The sequence below is a fragment of the Tiliqua scincoides genome, chromosome 1 (genome assembly GCF_035046505.1).
Source record: "Tiliqua scincoides isolate rTilSci1 chromosome 1, rTilSci1.hap2, whole genome shotgun sequence".
In the NCBI taxonomy this organism is placed as follows: Eukaryota; Metazoa; Chordata; class Lepidosauria; order Squamata; family Scincidae; genus Tiliqua; species Tiliqua scincoides.
Window position 1 is genome coordinate 105,318,974 of NC_089821.1, and position 21,503 is coordinate 105,340,476.

General features: G+C 44.6%; 1 protein-coding gene across 6 annotated transcripts in view; it reads left to right on the forward strand.

The window, feature by feature from the left end:
* Positions 1-21,503, forward strand: part of MYO3B (myosin IIIB) — a 309,268-nt gene that overhangs the window by 197,680 nt on the left and 90,085 nt on the right. For all 6 annotated transcript variants that reach the window (XM_066612192.1, XM_066612189.1, XM_066612190.1 and 3 more), the window contains one exon: positions 14,566-14,680. In XM_066612192.1, the coding sequence (XP_066468289.1) occupies positions 14,566-14,680 (115 nt within the window). The remainder of the gene's footprint in view (positions 1-14,565; positions 14,681-21,503) is intronic.

Sequence of the window (21,503 nt, forward strand, 5' to 3'; positions counted from 1 at the left end):
TTCATCTCAAATTGCTTTTCTCCCCAGACATGCTTGCAAGCAAATGGTGAACTTTAGCAACATACCTTTGCAATAATGTGGGGGACAGACACCTGGAGGGGTGCAGTGTGAAGTAGTGTTATGCAAGGGAATGGGTAAGCCCTCTCTTTGTACTTCAATGACTCATTTGCTTTAAACCATTCCTTCCTGATGTTTTTCCCCCTTTAAAAATTTAATTCTGGAATGGGAAAAAGCATACCATTAGATTGAAATGGTGCCCTCTAGCATCTCTGATCAATTCTGATATCTCTGTTCATGAAATCAAGATAATATTAGGTAAGGAATTGTGTCTGTTAATCCAACAGTATCTCTCTGCAGGTGATATGCTGTGTAAAATGAATGTGTGTGATCTGGATCATAAGTGCTGACTAACTTCCATTATTTCATCCAATTTGAACAGAGTTTCTCCATGTGCTAACTGTCTGGGCGTAGGCTCTGCTCATGCAGTCTGTAGTCTGCAAAAACACAGAATGTAGATAGTGTACAGAAGGCATTCCTGTGTGCAGTTTGGATGTGTAGACTCTGTCTTAAACTTGGAGTTGCATGAGGAAGTTGGGGCAGTGGATATGATCCCAACATACACACACACCAACAGCACACACATTAATTGTACATGGCATGTTGTCTATATAAGGCTAATGTCTTTTCATTACAGTCTTGTTCCTTCTATACTATCATCATCATCATCATATATCATCATGATGATATACTATGATCATCATTATGATGAAGATTTCCTGGTAGTATTAACCATTGCTAGTCTGCTTCTGGGACCATGTACATATCACACTGGGTGAGTTGTAATCATTTGCTTACTGCAAAGTTATCCGCTTAGTGTGAAGCACTAATTTCCACTCAATTTGCCTCTCAACACAAAACTTCCCATTTAGGGATACTTGTACTCACTCCCCCTTTCTCATTATTCTGGGGACAGACATACTTTCTTAAATTGCATATGAACTTGTGATACTTCCTTACACTGAGTTAGGTAACTGGTCAATTCAGCTCAGTTTGTCTACACTGATTCCAAGGTTTCAGAAAGCAGTGTTTTCTAGCCCTACTTTGAGAAACCAAGGATTTAAACTAGGTAGGAATTAGGATCAGCCAGTTGGACACTGATTGAGGGGCTATGCTCCTCAAAGGCTGGACTAACCAGTGAATCCTCAGTACCACTGACGGTAATTGTGCCCAGTGTGCCGTGCATGGGATGGGGGCATCATGGGGGACCCAGCGAAGGGCTTTGCCACAGGATCCCAGCAGTCTGGGACATTCTGCATGCAAAGCATGTGCTGTGAATAACTTCTTCTGGAAAAGAAGAATTACAGGTGAATTCAAAATTACAACTCAGCTGCAACCTCACCCCTAAGTATTCCAGAGGGCATCACAAAGAATGCACTCAAGAACCAAAGCGTATGTTTGAAAAGGTGTTCAGACACGCACATAAAAGTTCCATCTTTAAAATGCTCATTATGGGCTGATTCACACATTAGAAAGGACACGTGTATTTGAAACCTGGAAAAGGGAAAGGATTGCTTTCTACCCACCTCCATTATTATAGCGAGAGGGCCGGAAAGGCTCGCAAGGATTGGTATTTTTATTACTTGCCTTGTTCTGTCCTGAAAAAAAGGCAGCGCTGCACCCAGAGGAAGGCAGAGCTGTATTCAAAAAGCCAGAAGCTGTGACAGCCAAGCAGGCTGTGGTTTGGTTTTTGTTTGTGTACCTAGCAGCTGCTCCTCCCCCCGCCCAACATTGGGTCAAGGCAAACAATAAACACAGCAGTCAGTGTGAGCTGGTGTGATCTTAAACGGCAACAGCTATTTGAACATCCAGTTGCAATTCCTGGAAATGTGAGGCATTATTGCAAATGGCAGTGCATTCCATGCATACTGTGGATATTTGTTACCTTGTTAAGAACATAAGAACAGCCCCACTGGAACAGGCCATAGGCCCATCTAGTCCAGCTTCCTGTATCTCACAGCGGCCCACCAAATGCCCCAGGGAGCACACCAGATAACAAGAGACCTGCATCATGGTGCCCTCCCTTGTATCTGGCATTGTGACATAGCCCATTTCTAAAATCAGGAGGTTGCACATACACATCATGGCTTGTAACCCGTAATGGATTTATCCTCCAGAAACTTGTCCAATCCCCTTTTAAAGGCATCCAGGCCAGATGCCATCACCACATCCTGTGGCAAGGAGTTCCACAGATCGACCACACGCTGAGTAAAGAAATATTTTCTTTTGTCTGTTCTAACCCTCCTAACACTCAATTTTAGTGGATGTCCCCTGGTTCTGGTGTTATGTGAGAGTGTAAAGAGCATCTCTCTATCCACTTTATCCTTCCCATGCATAATTTTGTATGTCTCAATCACGTCCCCCCTCAGGCGCCTCTTTTCTAGGCTGAAGAGGCCCAAACGCCGTAGCCTTTCCTCATAAGGAAGGTGCCCCAGCCCCGTAATCATCTTAGTCGCTCTCTTTTGCACCTTTTCCATTTCCACTATGTTTTTTTTGAGATGCGGCGACCAGAACTGGACACAATACTCCAGGTATGGCCTTACCATAGATTTGTACAACGGCATTATAATATTAGCCGTTTTGTTCTCAATACCCTTCCTAATGATCCCAAGCATAGAATTGGCCTTCTTCACCGTCGCCGCACATTGGGTCGACACTTTCATCGACCTGTCCACCACCACCCCAAGATCTCTCTCCTGATCTGTCACAGACAGCTCAGAACCCATCAGCTTTTATGTGAAGTTTTGATTTTTTGCCCCAATGTGCATGACTTTACACTTACTGACACTGAAGCGCATCTGCCATATTGCTGCCCATTCTGCCAGTCTGGAGAGATCCTTCTGGAGCTCCTCACAATCACTTCTGGTCTTCACCACTCAGAAAAGTTTGGTGTCGTCTGCAAACTTAGCCACCTCACTGCTCAACCCTGTCTCCAGGTCATTTATGAAGAGGTTGAAAAGCATCGGTCCCAGGACAGATCCTTGGGGCACACTGCTTTTCACCTCTCTCCATTGTGAAAATTGCCCATTGATGCCCACTCTCTGCTTCCTGGCCTCCAACCAGTTCTCAATCCATGAGAGGGCCTGTCCTCTAATTCCCTGACTGTGGAGTTTTTTCAATAGCCTTTGGTGAGGGACCGTGTCAAACGCCTTCTGAAAGTCCAGATATATAATGTCCACGGGTTCCCCCACATCCACATGCCTGTTGACCTTTTCAAAGAATTCTATAAGGTTCGTGAGGCAAGACTTACCCTTACAGAAGCCATGCTGATTCTCCCTCAGCAAGGCCTGTTCGTCTATGTGTTTTGAGATCCTATCTTTGATGAGGCATTCCACCATCTTACCTGGTATGGGTGTTAGGCTGACCGGCCTATAGTTTCCCGGGTACCCCCTCTTTTTAAAGATAGGCGTGACATTTGCTATCCTCCAATCTTCTGGCACCGTGGCCGTTTTGAGGGACAAGTTGCATACCTTAGTCAAGAGATCTGCAACTTCATTCTTCAATTCCTTAATAACTCTTGGGTGGATGCCATCAGGGCCCAGTGACTTATTGATCTTTAATTTATCAATGAGGTCTGAAACATCTTCTCTTTCAACCTCTATCTGACTTAATTCCTTGGACAGGAGGGGCCATTCAGGCAGTGGTATCTGCCCAAGGTCTTCTGCTGTGAAGACAGATGCAAAGAACTCATTTAATTTCTCTGCCATCTCTAAGTCTTCTTTTATCTCCCCTTTCCCTCCCTCACCATCCAGAGGGCCAACGGCTTCTCTGGCGGGTTTCCTGCTTCTAACATATTTGATGAAGCTTTTATTATTCCCCTTAATGTTGCTGGCCATGCGTTCCTCATAGTCTCTCTTGGCCTCCTATATCACCTTCTTACATTTCTTTTGCTACAGTTTATGTTCCTTTTTATTCTCCTCATTAGGACAAGACTTCCATTTACGGAAGGAAGCTTCCTTGCCCTTTACGGCCTCTCTAACTTGGTTGGTTAGCCATGCGGGCACCCTCCTGGATTTAGTGGAGCCTTTCTTTCTTTGTGGTATACACCTCTGCTGGGCCTCTATTACTGTTGTTTTAAGTAGTCTTGATGCACTCTGGAGAGATTAGACTCTTTTTACCTTCCCTTTCAACCTCCTTCTAACCAGCCTCCTCATTTGAGGGAAGTCCGCCCGTCGGAAGTCAAGGGTTTTTGTGAGAGATTTGCCCGGTATTCTTCCCCCGACGTACATGTCGAAACGGATCGCAGCATGATCACTGTTCCCCAATGGCTCAGTAACGTTTACATCTCTAACCAGGTCCTGAGTACCGCACAGTATTAAATCCAGAGTCACCTGTCCTCTGGTGGGCTCGTTCCTGTGAATGGTGCACATTATGCATTGCCTTCAAGATATATTTTACCTGTCACCAGTTGGCATTTTTGCCACCATAAAACACAACATTCTGTTGAGAGAGTGGGCATTGTCTCCTGCCCTATGAAATGGTAGGGGTAGTATCTTTACCTGCATACAACAATTGAACATGTCCTCTGCTGATAAATGTAAACTCATTATGAAGGGAGATGAAGGAAATCCGAGAAACAGTTAAGCATCTCTTTCGAAAGCACCATTGGAGATCAATTTCCTGATAACGTTGAAGAGTAATCCTTTTGAAATGACTTGGTTTTGGTATGTGGGGGTGTGTTGTGCATTTCGTTTTGAACAAATTCAGGACTTTTGCCATCTTGACAGAGAGAGGACACAACAAGCAAGCCATCTGTCAATAGGAGAGGCAAAGAGCGTTCTGAGCATAGGGCATGGTCTGCTCCAGCCAAAGCCAAGTTACTGGAAAAGAGGGGAGTTAAGTGAAGTCGCCCAGACAGAGAGGCAGGAAGTGCCCTAGCCAGGGAGCTTGTGCCATCAGCTCTGGAACCACCAATGGCTTGGGGAAACTCTACTGTTAGCTTATTTTGTCTCTTAGAACATTTGCTTTTGTTTTAGTGTCTTAAATTGTAAACTGCCTTGAATGCAGAGACAGAAAGGCAGCATATCCATGCCGTGAAAACAAAAACAAAGAAGTCTGTGCTTAAATCTTTCCTGTTGAATTTAATGAGCCTTAAAAGCGTTGTTTGGCTCATGTCCATATTGACCTCCGTACATTAATAATTCTGTGTTTCAAAGTATAACTGGTGATTTCAAGATGTGGCCATTTCTTCGATTTTATTAGAATACGTTATGTGTGGCTATCACTATACTAACGCTACTTGATGCTGTTGAAACCCCACACCCAAGAGCTTAAAGTGGGATTGCAGTTAAGCCACAGTGTTTCATTCATAAGAAACACGATCACCATAACACTGAAAGGCTGAGGAATTTTTGATTCTATAAAGTACAGTGGTTGTGTTTGTTACGCAGACAGTCAAAGAACCACATATCTAAAATAATGTATCTTTTTTAAAAGAAGTTGGACAGGGGTGGGTGGGAAGAAGCAAAGGTGGTCTTGAAATTTAGGAAGCCCTTGGCTTACATGTTTCTACAGCACAGTCCATATTGAAATTTGTTTTCCTTTCATCTCCTTCCCAGTAAAAGCAGCAGTGAGGCTTATCCCTTTAGCTTCCTCAGAACTTCCTTTCAGAATTCCCGGATCTATTACAGCACATTCACATACCAGAAACAAGATGCCTTTTCATGCTGTCAACCTTTTTCATCTGAAATGTAAATTAATTCTTGCCTTGACAGAGATCAAAGTAGGGGTATTAACCTTATTGGGCTCTTCCCTCATCAGAATCTGTTCCAAAGACTGAGGACTGAGGGAGGTGTTTTTGGTGGGTGTGTGTGTGTGTGTGTGTGTGTGTGAGAGAGAGAGAGAGAGAGAGAGAGAGAGATGTGTGCGTGTCTGTGTGTAAGACTGGGCAGTCTTTGGTGTTATCTGTGGCCCTCCTCCAGACAGTCCCTCTGTCTACTACAAGTCATCATTTTAAAGACAATGGTTGCTTTTGTAAGTGACCTTATCATTACTACATGCTGTGTGAAAAAAATGATTTCCCTGAATAATTCTTCCGGGATTAACTTGCTCGTTTTAATTGTTGGGTGGAGGGGACCTTATTTAAGTTTTCAGGATATTCTTTGAGTGGTTTTGACAGCAAGTGATCCTAGCCCAAAGAAAGGAGGTCCACGGCTCCTGTCTGGGGAAGGGAGGGGGCTGGAAACTCTTTTGAATTGTTTAGATTGCTCATTTCCTAGTCAGGCAGTCTTTTGAGGTAGACTACATTTGCATTTTGAAAATAAACAGATGCCTTTCAAAGACATGAGTGGCTGGGTTTGGTGTTCTCCAAGGGACCAAGCCATACAGCAGCCTTCAAGAAATGCAGAAAGAAAAGCAAACATTGGGAAGGAAAAAGCTTTCCCAACCCCCAAATGTACAAGAGAATCCACTCCAGAAACATGCAATACCTCAGCAAGATAAGTCATTGTAGAGGTAAAGGTGAGAAGCTGATATTAGAATGTGACATGTTGTTGAATGTATTTGGACAGTTGTGGAAGTGGAGATAGGAAGCTGGCATAGCATACTGAGCTGAAAGTCAGTTGCCCAGTTCAAATCTTGCTTCTGCCGTGAATTCACTAGTGACCTTAGGCAAACCAGTCTTAGCTCCCCAGTCTAAGTCTTAGCTCCCCAACTGCAATTTGGGAATAACTTGAAGCCCAGTCCTAAATGGGCCTTATGCTGGCAAATCTCACCATCCACCAGTGTAAGGACTAGGCCACTGGAGTGACAAGTGCTCCTTTAGTCTTCTAAAGGACTTCCAAGGCCAACACTGAGCCTTGGAGGCCACACACAAGTAACACTGGCCTGCAGAACCTCCTCTGCCACAGGTAATTCCATGGTGGGGCAGTTCATGGCAGGGAGTAGGTTGGGCTGAGGCATCTGATGGGCCACTGTGAGATACAAGAAACTGGACTAGATTGGCCTGATCTAGTGGGGCTCTTAGGTTCTTATGGACTAGGTGGCAACTGCCCATGTCACATCCTGTCCCCATCCCAGACTGCCCCCTAACTCTCTGTGGACTTATGCCAGCTAAATAGTTGGTAAAGATTTTAGCAAAGAGGTAAGATTTTTGCTTACCTCTCCTGGACCCTCTGGTTTCCTGCTGTCCCACAGCATGCAGCATGTGGTCTGTTACCGGTATGCCATACTCTGCGCTGATGGGGGAGAGGATTGGCTGTTACTTACTTGACAAGGTTGTTGTAAGAACTACATCAAGATAATACTTGTGAAATGCTTTGCACTCTCAGAAAGCAATATACAAATGTTAGCTCACCACATTATCTCAACCAATTTCAGCACACATGTAAAGTTTTCAGCACCTCCCATTTCTGTTCACTCAATCAAAAACTTTGGATGCTGTACAGGGGGAATGGGGGAGTGCTAGGTAGCTCCACCCCCAGTGTTGACATGCTCCCTGGCATCCCTGGATTCAGTGTTTTTCTGAGGAGGGCAGCATTTAAACTTAGGGACGCTTCTTTGGTTTGATTTGGAATCCTGAGCATTTGATTTAGAACCCTGGGAATTCCAGCATTCTAAATCTCATGGAGAAAGTGTCCCCCGGTTCAGTGCGGAACCTCAGATAACTGCTGAACTGGGGATGTAGCCACAGAGCACTTAAGTGTCACAGTGTGTGGCTAGTAGTAAACTTCCAACTCCCTGTACCTAGGAATAGCACTTCCAGCTTTTGGTCAAGCAAAAAAACCCTTCTCCAGTCTGTACATAGCAACTATTCAAGCAGCGGATTGTCTCATTTCTCTAGATGGGGAGGAGCCAATGCAGCTCAGTGACAGATAATGTTTTTCAAGTTGGAACTTGGGTTGAATTCCCAGGAAGCTGGACTGCCATGAAATGCCCCCTGCCCAGGCCACTCCCTGCCCCTTCCTCCCCTGAAATGCTCCCACTACTAACCTACCCTCTCTGGCAGGGCTTTGGCAAGCTGCTGTTAGGCGTGCGCAGGGCTTCTTTCCATTTGCACTGACAGTCCTAATATGCACAACAGTGGCGCAGCTTTCCCATCAGGGGTCTGGAACTTGGTGGTGAATTTCACAATCCACCACCATAAGCTCCAGATAAGATTGGGGTGTTACCCATCTGGAGGAGTCCCTGTTGCCCTGGTGAAGGCACAGTTTAAACTGTGTGGTGAGGTGAAAAGCTTTGATCTGCTTAACAGCCATCTTTTTCATTCAAAAAAATTCAAACATTTTTGCATTTGAACATTGTGGAGTCAAAATTGTGTTCTGATTCTGAAAAAATGCAGATGATCAGGTTGAGAAAGCTGACAAAGCACCATACTTAGACCTCTACACTTTTTAGACAGTTAATTTTAGCAAAACTATGTTGATGATCCTCTCTCTGTTTTAAAATTTTTTTTACAGTTTTTAATTGGAAAGCTGAAAATGCTTGAAACATATTTTGAGTTTTGATTTGTGTGGATTCAACAGTTCTTAGCACATTATTATTATTATTATTATTATTATTATTATTATTATTATTATTATTATTATTATTATTATTATTAACAGTATTTATATATCCCGCTTTTCAACAGAAAGTTCACAAAGCAGTTTACAGAGAAAATCAAACAAACAACTAATGGCTACCTGTCCCAAAAGGGCTCACATTCTAAATACACGTTGGAAGTGTATATTCAGTTCTATGAAGAAGGAAAAAATATGTATGTTTTGTTTTGTATGTCTTACTACTGGGAATAAAGGGGCACATTTCATGCTGCCCAGGGTCTCATCTCTTATCTGTTTGTTCCCTTCATAAAAATTGTGTTGCGACATTATGGTCTGCAGCTCATTGGAGCATTGTTTTCTCCTAGAGAAAAAGAGAAGAAAAGTGACCATTTTTTTTGTCTACCAAATTTATGACGTGTTGTGAATAGTCTCTATGCCTCAACACATTTTATACAAGTGAAGTGCAGTAGCTCCTGTTAGTAACAGTAATCTGCTGTCTGTTGAAACTGAGGAGAGACCCTTTTTACGTCAATGTCAATACATCAGAAATATGCAAGGCACATATCTCTTTTAGCCCAGAATATTTAATGATATGATTCTACTGTCCATTTAAAATCTATTTTCTGGGGCTCCAACACTCATCGTTAGCAGTTGAAGATCAGGTTCTGATATGCTAGGGGTCTCAAAATTTTGTGGAATGCATATGGTGAAAATAAAGTGGCAGCTGGTAATCATTCTTCTTCAGTGGTGTGAGGATTGCTCCTGGGGCACTAGCAGTGTGTGTCTGCTAATTTCACACTCCTTGAGCCAAGTGCTTAGTGTCAAAACCAGGAATAGTCAGTAATGCAAATAGCCGTGATGGATCATCCACCTGACTTCAGCCTGTCCTTCCCTTCCACCCCTCCATACTAGCAATGTAGTCTGTGAACTGTATATCAATGTGGGGAAATGCTTGGCATCTATCTCAGTGCCACAGTGAGTGAAGTATTCCTGCAGGATACAGGTAGAACCCTGGAACATTTGCATTCCTTTGCTGCTGGCATCATTTGCCCAGGAAAATGAGAAGAGGGAACGATCATAACACTCTTTAATCAGCAGCAGCTAGTTTTAACAGTAGCATCTCTGAGAAAAGAATGGGGGGGGATGGGACCCATGGGTGGATCCAAGGGGGAGCCATAAGTGTGTGGCTATGCACCAGCACCAGCAGGGAGCATAGTTGGGAGCCAGGGAAATGCCCACGGGGCAGGGCATTGGTGGCTGATGGAGCTGAGTTGGAATGGGAGCCCAAGTCTACTCGGCAGGTAGATCTGGGCTCCAAGTCTGGTCTGGAGCCCAGGTCTACCCATCTTGCTGACCTGGGCTTTGAAGGGAGTGCTCATGGTCCCCCCCAACACAAATACTGAAACTGTCCCTGGTGGGACCAAGACCTCCTGCTAAAGTTGCTTGCTGGCAAACCCCATTGCTGCAACTTTCTCTACTGACATGCCACTCTTCATGTTTTGGGGTTCACAGTGGGAGGGGGAAAGATCCATCATCCCTCCAGGGGCCAGCATTGGCCTAGGTCTGCCATTTTCTGATCTGTCATGTAAAGCTTGCCTTTCAAAGCTCAAGTGTCCTTTTACAGTCTGCACTGGTGCTGTTTATAGTCTCAGGAGGTTATTTATCAAACCCATTCCTAGAGATTTGATGGACCATGTGCTCATTTGTGCTGCTGATTTTGTTCCACATGGTTGTTGTTTCACTTGCCTGTGATTGTTTAGTGGAAGGGCCTACGTAAATCCATGGTATAAGAGTATACGCTGTAGCAGGGATGGGAACTCGAGTCAGGTGACTAGAGTCTGAGTCGCAAAAACACGTGTTTTCACTGTCTTGTGCAGTCTTGAGTCACCTGCATCAATGACTCACAGCCCAATCCTGATCTGCCCAGCATGCGGGGTTGCAGTGGCACCGGAAATGGCTGCCGCTGCATCCAGTGTGCCCCAGGTAGCTGCTGCAGCCTCCTTGGGATAAGGGGGACTTTCATTCCCTTCCACCGGATAAAGCGAATAGCGCTGCAGTGGGGCTACTCAATTCTACAACGACCTGAGGCTCAGCGTAGGATTTAGAGCCTCCATGTTGGGTGGACAGCCTGACACAGAGGCTCAGGATCTAGTGGAGCAAAGCTCCACCGGTCCTGACTCCCTCCCGCCCTCATCCCACCCCCAGCATGCCCTCTCCCCCCTCCCTCCACCTTCCCCTGCCTCAGAACTCCTCCTCCCCGCTTCCCCCCACACCTTCACCTACCTCTCCGCTGCCTGATGGTCTGCGCGACTGCCGAGCGGCAGAGCTATGGTGCTCCTCCAGTGCTAGCCCCGTGCCGGCCAGTACTGGACTAGCACCAGCGTATCACTGGTGCTAGGGTGCACAAATGTGCCTTATGACACATTTGTGACAATGCTGGCTGGTGGTGAGCCAGTGCGCACTGACTAGGATTGGGCCTTAATGCACTGACTCAAGTCTGCGGCCACTGACTTGGCACTTGGTCCCCAAGCATGCACTCTCGAGTCAGTGCATGTTTGGGTGTGCTTGCTTACTTTTTGGTGTGACAGACCTCGTGGAGCCATTATTTAGATCGGGTGAGCAGCTGGGAAGTTCCAACCAAGAGGCAGGGAAGGGTTAATGTTTTCCTTTTGCCTCGGGCGGGAGGGGGGAGGTGGGAGTGGGCTCTCTTGTCCCTCTCTGAAGGAACCGATGGTCATTGGATGAGGTAGGGCAGAAGGAGGAGCCCAAGGGGGTTGTTGCTTTAGAATTGACTGGAAAAGCCCAGAGAGGGGAAGAAGGCAGGGAAGCTGGGGGGGGGGGCGGCAATTCGTAGCAATCATGCTTTCCAACCATATGGCTCTTGTGGGCTCCATTGTTACTTGGGAGGAGTAAGAAGCCTCATTGAAGAACTGTCGCAAATGGGATTGCTTCTGAGTAGAGCTGCAAAGGATTGGATCATACTGGTATGCCTCCCAGCTGCTACACGTGACTCTCCTCCCTCTTGCCACTTCTGTCCATGGTCTCATGCAGTCCATCCCATCCCCTCCTATCTTGTTTACAGATGGGATGGAGACATAAGGGGAGTATTTAAAGAGAACTCCAACACACACAAACACACAGCCCAGCAGCAGCTCGGTTTTTTCTCTGCAGAACCACAGCTGGCTTTTTAAAGGGAAAGACTCGTGACTCAAGTCTTTCTGAGTTGCCAAAATGTTCTGAGCAACTTGGAAAGTCCACCCATTAAGACTCATTTTGAGTTGAGTTGTGAGGGGCAGAGACTCGTGACTCGACTCAAGCCACTCTTAACTTGCCCATACCTGCACTGTAGTGATGTTTTACTATAATGTTCTTTGTAGACACGCTATAGTGGTGTGGGCATCACTGCAATTCTTTTTGCTGCCACCAAGTTGATTGAAACTTGAAAGTGTGACAAAGTATACCCTGTGCACCACTGGTTCATGTGGTATCAGGCCTAGTTTAAGGCCTCCTGGTGAATGTGCCAAATGCTGCCCTCCCCTTTTCCCTACTGATGTATTAACCTTTTCCCCAAACTTCCTCTTCTGTTCCTCTACTTGCTTTTTCCAGTTCAGGGAATGAGAGGAAGAGGAGGAGTGGTGGGTGTCCCCAGACAATCTGCTGCCTGAGGCAAATGCTTCAGTTGGCCTCATAGATGGGCCAGCTCTGTGTGGTATGTTTTTCCGCATGGTTGCATCCTTGGGGAGAATACTAAGAAAGACCAGTAAGGGAAGCATGAACTAACCTACAGAATGGAGGACAAAAATTATTTGCTTATAATCACTTAATTAGGATTCCAGTTTTATAGAGGAGCAATATGCTGTAGGCTTAACAGAAGCAATTATCAGTTCAGGAAAGCTTAATATTTTATATTAAGAATCAGAGTCTAAAATCAACTCGAATGGGTGCATTGCCTTCTCAGTTGTGTCCCCATGTGTACCCTTTTATTTTCTCTCATATAAGTGAATGGATGCCAAGGGGCTGTTGCTGTGAGAGCAAAGACTGTCCTCCATCCCTTGAACACACTGACAGGAACTTTGGAGAAGTGAGTGCAATGCTGCTTCCTCCGAGAGTTCTTGACACATGCAACTGCCACTCCACACACATCACACCCATCTTTACGAGAAGCTGTTTCTAGTTGTAAAGTCAAATTATGATTCTTCTTTTTTTGCACAAAATCCTGTGGATAAGGACCTGCGCAACCATCCACAGAAACAAGCCTCTTTTCTGGTCATTCAGTTATGATCATCTCTAAACTAAATAGGTTCAAAGGATAATTGCAGCAAGAAGCTGTAGCATTGAAATGATGGACAGCCCAATCCTGTGCTTCCCTAGCACTCAGGACTACAGCAGCGCCAAAATGGCAACCACTGTATCCAATGGGGCAGGGAAGCAGCACCAAGTCTTCTCAAGGTAAAGGAATAAATGGGCCCCAATGGATCTCTTCAGATCTGCATCTGCTACTGAGTAGGCACAGAATCAAGGAGACCCATATTGGGTTTCCTGGCCCATGAGGGGTATTAGGATATGGCAGCAGAGCCTGCCACTGTCTCCACCCCTCTCCTGGGCCTGCTCGTCCCTTCCCCCTGCCCTCCCCCAGCCCAGTTCTACCATTCCCCCCACCACCACCACAAACAGCTCTGCTGCCAGCCAGCAGCAGTACTTACCACCAGGAGCTCTCGGCGGCCTTCCTCCTGCACTGTGGCCCTGCACCAACTGACGCTGGGCCCAGCACTTTTTGCCCTATGGCCTTATGGCACTTTTTGCAACAATCAGGCCAGTGGTGTCAGATTGGTCCTTGAAACGCCTCTACTTACATACAATCGAGATACAAACACAGCTCTTCAGGCTTATGTCACCTGAAGTATCGTGAGACCAGACTGGCTGATTGGGGCAAGGAGTATTAACCTGGGAAAACGTGGGCTCTGAATGAAGGCTATGCAGATTCCAACAATGGAGTAGCAAGACACAGCCACCCAGAAAAATCTTTTAGCATTGCAGTGCCCTCTGTAAAGTACTCTGGATCCAGCTTCAGGGATAGATAAGTAACTGAAAGACATACAGGGCCCAATCCCATCCAGTTTTCCAGTGCCGGTGTAGCCGTGCCAATGGGGCATGTGCTGCATTCTGTGGTGGGGAGGCAGTCACAGAGGCCTCCTCAAGATAAGGGAATGTTTGTTCCCTTACCTTGGAGTCCCATTGTGGCTGCATCTGTGCTGGAAAGTTGGATAGGACTGGGCTCACACTCCTTTGTGGTAATGTTGGGGCAGCAAAAAGCGGATAGGAATATATTGGAGAGACCAAAAAAGCTCAGGAAGTGTTGATGTACAGTTCTAATCAATCTTACAGGGCTGTTGCAAGGGTGTGATTCTTAGACAGGAGAGTTAAGGCTGAACTGCCATCTACTCTCTTTCAAAAGCAAACACAGAGTAAGGCCGCAATCCTGTCCAATTTTCTAGCACTGACATAAGGGCAATGCAACTCCGAGGTAAGGGAACAAACATTGCCCTACATTGAGGAGGCCTCCATGACTGCCTCCCAACTGCAGTTTGCAGTGCATGCCCCACTAGCACAGCTATGCCAGTGCTGGAAAGTTGGTTACGATTGCACCCTAAATCTCTCAGAAATGTAGGGAACTCCTTCTCACCATCTTATTCCCTCCAGCCCCTACAAGCCCTGTTAGCCTGCTTTTCATGGTACGCCTACAGAATAAAGTGTACTGTACTGTAGGTCTACTGTTAAAACATATTTTTTTCACATTTCACATGCTTGTGACCAATAATTATGATGTTGAACTTAAGAACAAAACAACTTATGAACAGACCCCTGGAACCGAACGTGTTCGTAAGTACCTTCTGTAATTACCTTCTGTAATTAACAAATCTGATTTTCTTTTTCAGGGCTTGATTATTTAGTATGTAGTTCTTATGCTGAAAAAGTTCAGGGATTGCTGTCACACTTTTAATCTTATTTTTCCTTAATGTCTGCTTAGCTTTCAGGGGCTATCTCGCTCGCAAAAATTATACAAGAATGAAGAACAGCATTAGCTACACAACAGACACAGAATCTATAAGCTTTGCTTCCAGTCAAAGTTGTGAAGACAACTGGTGAGTTCTAACTATTCTGTCCTGTGAAGGAAAAGTGTGTGGAAACAAACACTGTTGTACTACATCCTAGTTGTGTTATTTAGTTATTGCACCCATAATCTGGCAACAAGCCTGAGAATGCCACACAGCATACAAACAAAAGGGAGGTGCAATCAATCCCAGCTCCCACATAAATATACCTGTTTGATACACATTTGCAAACTTGTAAACTTTAAACATTTAGGTGCACATTTAAATATGTCATTATTTGAAACTGCCTTGTAAGCCCTCGTTTGGTAAGCAAAAAAGATTATAAAAAGATATACTCGTAACCTCTTTTATCAACTGTGATTTCCCTCCACTAGTCTTGGACATTTTATTATCCACGAAACTGAAGGTCACTTTCACATGGTGACACTTTCACATGGACTGTAATGCTTACAAGCCACTTAGTATTGATTGGTCAAGTCCCATGGAGAGTCTCCATGCCAGGACTCTTTGGTGCTACCATGGAAACTCCCTGTGGTATACAACTGACCCAGTCCACAGGGTAAGCAGCTTACAAAAGTTACTGCCTTCATGTTGCCTTGTAGAGGTATTATTTTTAATGAGTCTTTGTATGGGGAAATATAACTTCTGAATTGGTCTTAGAGCAGGGATGGCCTTCCCATGGAGTGACCTGAAATGATTACACGGAGTAGCACCCCTGGAGGGGTTCCTGATAAACTGTGTGGCAGAGCAGCTGCACAGCTGGAATTGAAGCGCCCGCGCAGCTGAACCAGGTTTCTGCGCACCTCAACTCCATAGCCATAATCTTGGCAATTATGATGACATGATCTCCAAGTGCCCCAGATGGCCAACAGCCACACCTGTACAGCCACTGTAGGGCTCTACACAGCCAAGAAAAAAAATGGAGGGAACTTTGGTGGTGACCTGATAAGCCCCCAGCCCATTAGTCTTGCTACTGTCTCTAACCCTTCCGCTCCAGTGGGACTTCACTCCTCTTCTAGTTCACTAAGAGTGAGTGCTAAAGGAAGAAAAAGTTGCAAATTGAGCAGGGAGAGGTGCTTTGGAGTCCACCCACCCTTTAAACTAAGGCTGCAATCCTAAGCACACTTTTTCTGGACTAAGCCCCATTGAACTCAATGGCACTTACTTCTGAGTAGGCATGCATTGCATAGGCTTAGGCTGTATTCTGTACTCCTGCACCAAGAAAATGATGTGAACATAAGGAAGGCCCAGCTGGATTGAACCAAAAGTCTATGTAGTCCATCATTCTGTTTCCACTCCTGGGAGACTTGCACTGAGTGCGTGAAGATTGTGGCCTTCCTCTGTTGTTTATCCTGAACATCTGGTAAAGAGAAAGAACCTGATGTAATTTTCACAGGGACAATTTAATGTGCATCTTCCAAAATCGTATCAGTTAAACAAGCTACTTCCTTGGGATTCTCATTACAATAAAAATTGGCCTTTTTTATTTGATATACTGCACCACTCACAATAACAAATAAATGTTTTACAGACTGCAAAAAGCACAATATCTGTCTTTAGAATTATTTGTGAATAAGGCCTCAGACTCATAGCAGGTCAATAAAGGATAAATACACAATGTCAAGAGCCTGGTGATCACTTTGTCTTTTCCACCCCCAGTGGCATTCCATAAAACCCAGTCTCATGGAGACCTGATACTTGAGAGATCGTAATGGCTCCTGGGCTACTCATCTGAGTTTCTGAAATAGATCACTTGGAATTTAGTCACTGTGGTTCCTCAGAAGTCACTACCTATATTACTGTTGCTGTCATTTTAAAGTTTTGCTTTTGCCAAATGCTGCTTGTGGTAATTGCCAAGGTGCTTGATTATGGAAGCATCTTCGAAGACTGGCAGTCCTACAGCAAACTAGCAATGTGCTTTTAAAAATATGGTAATGTTTTTCTGGTCCAAAATATTTATGACTTTGAGGGAATGGGAGAAATAACAAGCTACTGGCATTATACAATGGAAAATTGGGTTGGGAATAGGAAAAAAATGTGCACAATTAAACTCCAGTGTCAAAGACTATTACGACTAGTTCTTGTGAAGATGCAGGGAACTCAAAGTGAGCAAAGCATCCCATAGTTCTAGCTTGCAGAATGCAGACTGAGCTCTGTATCACAGCCAACATCTTTGGCTGGATTCCACTGTCCTCAGAGCGTGTTGTTTCCGTCTCCTTTTTTTAACTGGAAAAAGTCTTAATGGGAAACAGCACAACACTACATTACTGGGGGTGGTCACAGTATTTTATTTTTAAAATTACTATGGCATTGAAACTATTCTGGAAAACACTCCCAGTCATTCATGACTACTTATTTCTCTTAGCATGAACCATAGTGCTGATGGGCTTCCTAGGTACAGGATGTGGATATTATATCATACATTTCCCAACTCTAAACACTTGGTAGGATTGCAGTTTGACACCCCAATCTGGAACATGTGATATGACAGGGGAAAAGTCCCACTTGTTTCAACAAAGCTTTCTTTCCAGTAGCTTAGTATTATAGTCTTTTAAGAAGTTCCTCTTCTCACAGATCGACTTACTTCTCTTAAATATGGCATCTATATGTTCTCTCTCATGTTTACTGGGGTGTTCACTAAAACTACAAGTACCAATCCTCCTCCCCCCCCCCCCCCACACACACAGAATGTTGGAACATATGGTAATCATCAGGCATTCATTAGAGTACAATGGATGTGCATGGACAGGCTTTCCCCCAACTTATGTATACTTACCAGAACATCTGTAGAGAGCCCCCAAGCAAACAGCTGCATGCATGGAGAACTCTCTCCACATGAATAACTATAAGTGTAGGGGCTTCACAGATGTTCTAATGAACATGCAGTTTGGTGGGGGTGGAACATGTCACTTGGATGCCCCCCTCACACATCCATTGTACTCCAACAAAAGCCTGAAAATGACTTGAGTTACCAATTGGCATAGTGTATGCAATGGATGGATGTGTGGTTTGCCATTATGTTTTGGTCTTGTATCCATATTGTCCTTTTTATGACTAAGCTTTATGTTATTATATCTTATGAGGAGATCTCATTGTTGTCCTTCCTGCTAAAATTGGCTACCTGTCTTGTTTAGGATTATACCTGTTGAACTCCAAAGAGTGCTTTCTATTAACTTGATATAGATCTTATTCTAAGCATTCATTTATCTGAGACAAATTTTAGAGCATTTTGGAAGAAGAATTTGGACAAGAGTTGTGTCCTTGTGCAAGAAATAATGTACCTAACTGCACAATCCTATTCAGGTTTACACAGAAGTAAGTTCCATTGAGTTGAATGGGACTTAGGGCACAATCCTAACCCACTTTCCAGCACCAACATAAGGGCAACGCAGCTCTGAGGTAAGGGAACAAACATTCCTTTATTTTGAGGAAGCTTCCATGAGTGCCATCCAACTGCAGGATGCAGCACACAACCTATTGGCACAGCTATGCCAGTGCTGGAAAGTTGGTTAGGATTTGGGCCTTACTTCCACATTACTGCAAAGAATTACAGCCCAAATTTCCTGTTATACAGTAGGGCCAAAAGAGCTTTAAAAATTCCAAACCAGAGGAAAAAATATTGGGTAGAAAAGCAATGAAAAAGTCCTAATATGAACTGGGCTCTCTGATTTATGCAGTTTCATGTTCTGGAGCAGGCATGGAAGTTTTGTGGTTTCTGGAAGCCCAACCTGTTTTTATCAATGTGTGGTCAAAGTTTTGCCCACAATTTCACTCATAAGGAACAAGTTATTGTTTTCAAAAGTTGTATGTAGGAGAATCACTTCCCACTTCAGTGTTTCTTTGGGTTATGTATGCAATGCGCAACACTGCCCAAAGCTATCCAGACTTCCTGTGAGAGAGTGTGGTTATACAGTACAAAAACCTCCAGCCTCTGGCCCACTTTCTAGAGTGGCGACAACCTTGTTCTAGATAATGGAATGGACGGATTTCTTGAACAGGGAGGATTATATAGTCTGTTCTGTATTACTGGAACAATTCTAGGCATAGTTGAAGAGTTTGCATTCTGGAATTTGCCATGCAGCAGAGCAGGAGGTACCTGGAATATATGGTTAAATACCATTACTTAGTATAGTGCTACATTTTTTGATCCATAATTGCAAATTTTATTAGAAAATGGGATAACATATGCCAAGTCCCATCTGATTATGATTGTTCTACAAAGCAGCACACTCTTCTGGGGATCCTAAAACAGCACTTGAGACATAAAAAGTTTTGGGAATATTTATTCAGGTCGTGTTCCAGGCACGTTGCTGACTATCAAAGTATTTTCTGTTTATTTTCATAAGTAAATGCAAGCTGCCAGATTTGGAACTAGGTCCAAACAGATTGAAGCCCAAATAAAAAGTGTAGATATCTGCATTTTATTGGTTAGTTTTTTTAAAAACACATCTTTTCCATTTCTCAAATATTCATGTGCCCGAGGAACAGCTATAGGTCAGTGGAGGGGCACATAGTTTACATATAGAAGTTCCCAAGTTCAGTCCCTGCTGTCTCCAGGGAGGAATGGGAAAAAACCTTGCCTGGAGAGACAGTCACTACTGTAGACAATACTGAGCTAGTTGGACAAATGATCTGACTCGATATAAGGCAGCTTCCTATATGAAGAACTTTAAATTCTAGATCTAACTACTCAATCATAACCAATCTTCCAGTGCCAATATAGCTATACCAATGAGGTGCATGCTGTATCCTGTAGCGGGGTGGGGGAACAGGCATGGAGGCCTTCTAACATTTGTTACCTTACCTCAGGGCTGCATTATTATTATTATTATTATTATTATTATTATTATTATTATTATTATTAACAGTATTTATATACCACTTTTCAACAAAAAGTTCACAAAGCGGTTGTGAATTATGGTTGCATCAGCACTAGAAAGTTGGTTAGGATTGGGCTGTAAGTAACCTTATAAAGAAAGGGAAGTATGTTTGGTATATTACTTCTGTTCAGATTTAAATTCATACCTGGAACAAAATATTTTGGCATTTTTCAAAATGATAAAATGTTAAACAAATAAAAAAGTTAAACAGGAAAAAAAAATCCAAAACTGAACTAAGAGCCCAATCCTGAGGTCTGTGGCATGGCTCTGCGCCGTGGACCTTAGTCACAAACGTGCTGTAAGGCACATTTGTGGGGCTCACCGCCGGGCTCCTACCAGAGCTAGCCCAGCGCCAGCTGGCGCTGGGCTAGCACCTGGCAGTTGCCTGGGTTCCATAGTTCCGCGGTCTCCCGGACTGCTGGGCTATGGAACAGGAGGCAGGGCGTGACCGGGGGCTTGGGGGAGGTGTTCCGGGGAGGGGAGAGGCGTGGCCAGGGGTGTGGGGGAGGCATGTCATGGAGGAGAGGTGGATCCACAGAGCCAAGCTCCGCAGGATCCTAGGCGCTCGAGCAGGGCTGCTCGCCCTACACGAGCACCTTTACTTTAGGGCCGACCTTTTGGTCGGCGCTAAAGTGAGTAGCCCCATTGCGGGGCTGCTTCCCTTACTCGGGGCAAGGGGATGAATGTCCCCTTGTCCAGAGGAGCCTTCCGTGGTAGCATGGGAGGTGCAGGATCCAGCGGCAGCCCTCCGTGGAGCCACCAGGTCTGGGAGCTCCAGGCAGCTCAGGATTGGGCTGCCCGCCCTCAGAAATACTTTTACAAATGATAACACTTTACAGGAACATAAAATTAGTAAAGTGGTACAATTTATTGAACCAATTACTGTGAATGTAAAAAAAAAATGCAAGCTTTTCAGTTGCACTGTAATTTGTAGCAGACAGAATGGGAATGAGTTAATTCTCAAATACAGAGAGAGTTAAGGTCATTATAAATGCATATTGCCTAGTGCTGGTGGAGAAGAAACAGCAGGCCTTCTCTTGTGGTGTTCATGAAAAGCCCATTTGACTCCTGGTCAGCAAATAGTTTTTCCACTTGGAAAACAGGATGGAGCGTAGTGGACCAAGGATGCAGCTCCTCCCCTTTCAACTGTTTCACAGGTAACCCCCATTGCTGCAGTTAGCACTTCCTTCACAACATTTCAGTTCACAACAGCAGGGGACAGGCATTATCCCACTATGGGCCAGAATCACCTATTAATCAGTGCAGTGCAATTACTCAGTGCAAGGCAGCAGTCTTAACAGATTATGGGAGAGAGCAGAGGGAAGAACAGGGCTGCCACAGTCAAGATTTCAGTGCTGTGGCCTCACTTCCTTAATACAAACCTCATTGATAAATTAAAGATCAATAAGTCACCGGGCCCTGATGGCATCCACCCAAGAGTTATTAAGGAAGTGAAGAATGAAGTTGCAGATCTCTTGACTAAGGTATGCAACTTGTCCCTCAAAACGGCCATCGTGCCAGAAGATTGGAGGATAGCAAATGTCACGCCTATCTTTAAAAAGGGAAAGAGGGGGGACCCGGGAAACTATAGGCCGGTTGGCCTAACATCCATACCGGGTAAGATGGTGGAATGCCTCATCAAAGATAGAATCTCAAAACACATAGACGAACAGGCCTTGCTGAGGGAGAATCAGCATGGCTTCTGTAAGGGTAAGTCTTGCCTCACGAACCTTATAGAATTCTTTGAAAAGGTCAACAGGCATGTGGATGTGGGAGAACCCATGGACATTATCTATCTGGACTTTCAGAAGGCGTTCAACATGGTCCCTCACCAAAGGCTATTGAAAAAACTCCACAGTCAGGGAATTATAGGACAGGTCCTCTCATGGTTTGAGAACTGGTTGGAGGCCAGGAAGCAGAGAGTGGGTGTCAATGGGCAATTTTCACAATGGAGAGAGGTGAAAAGCGGTGTG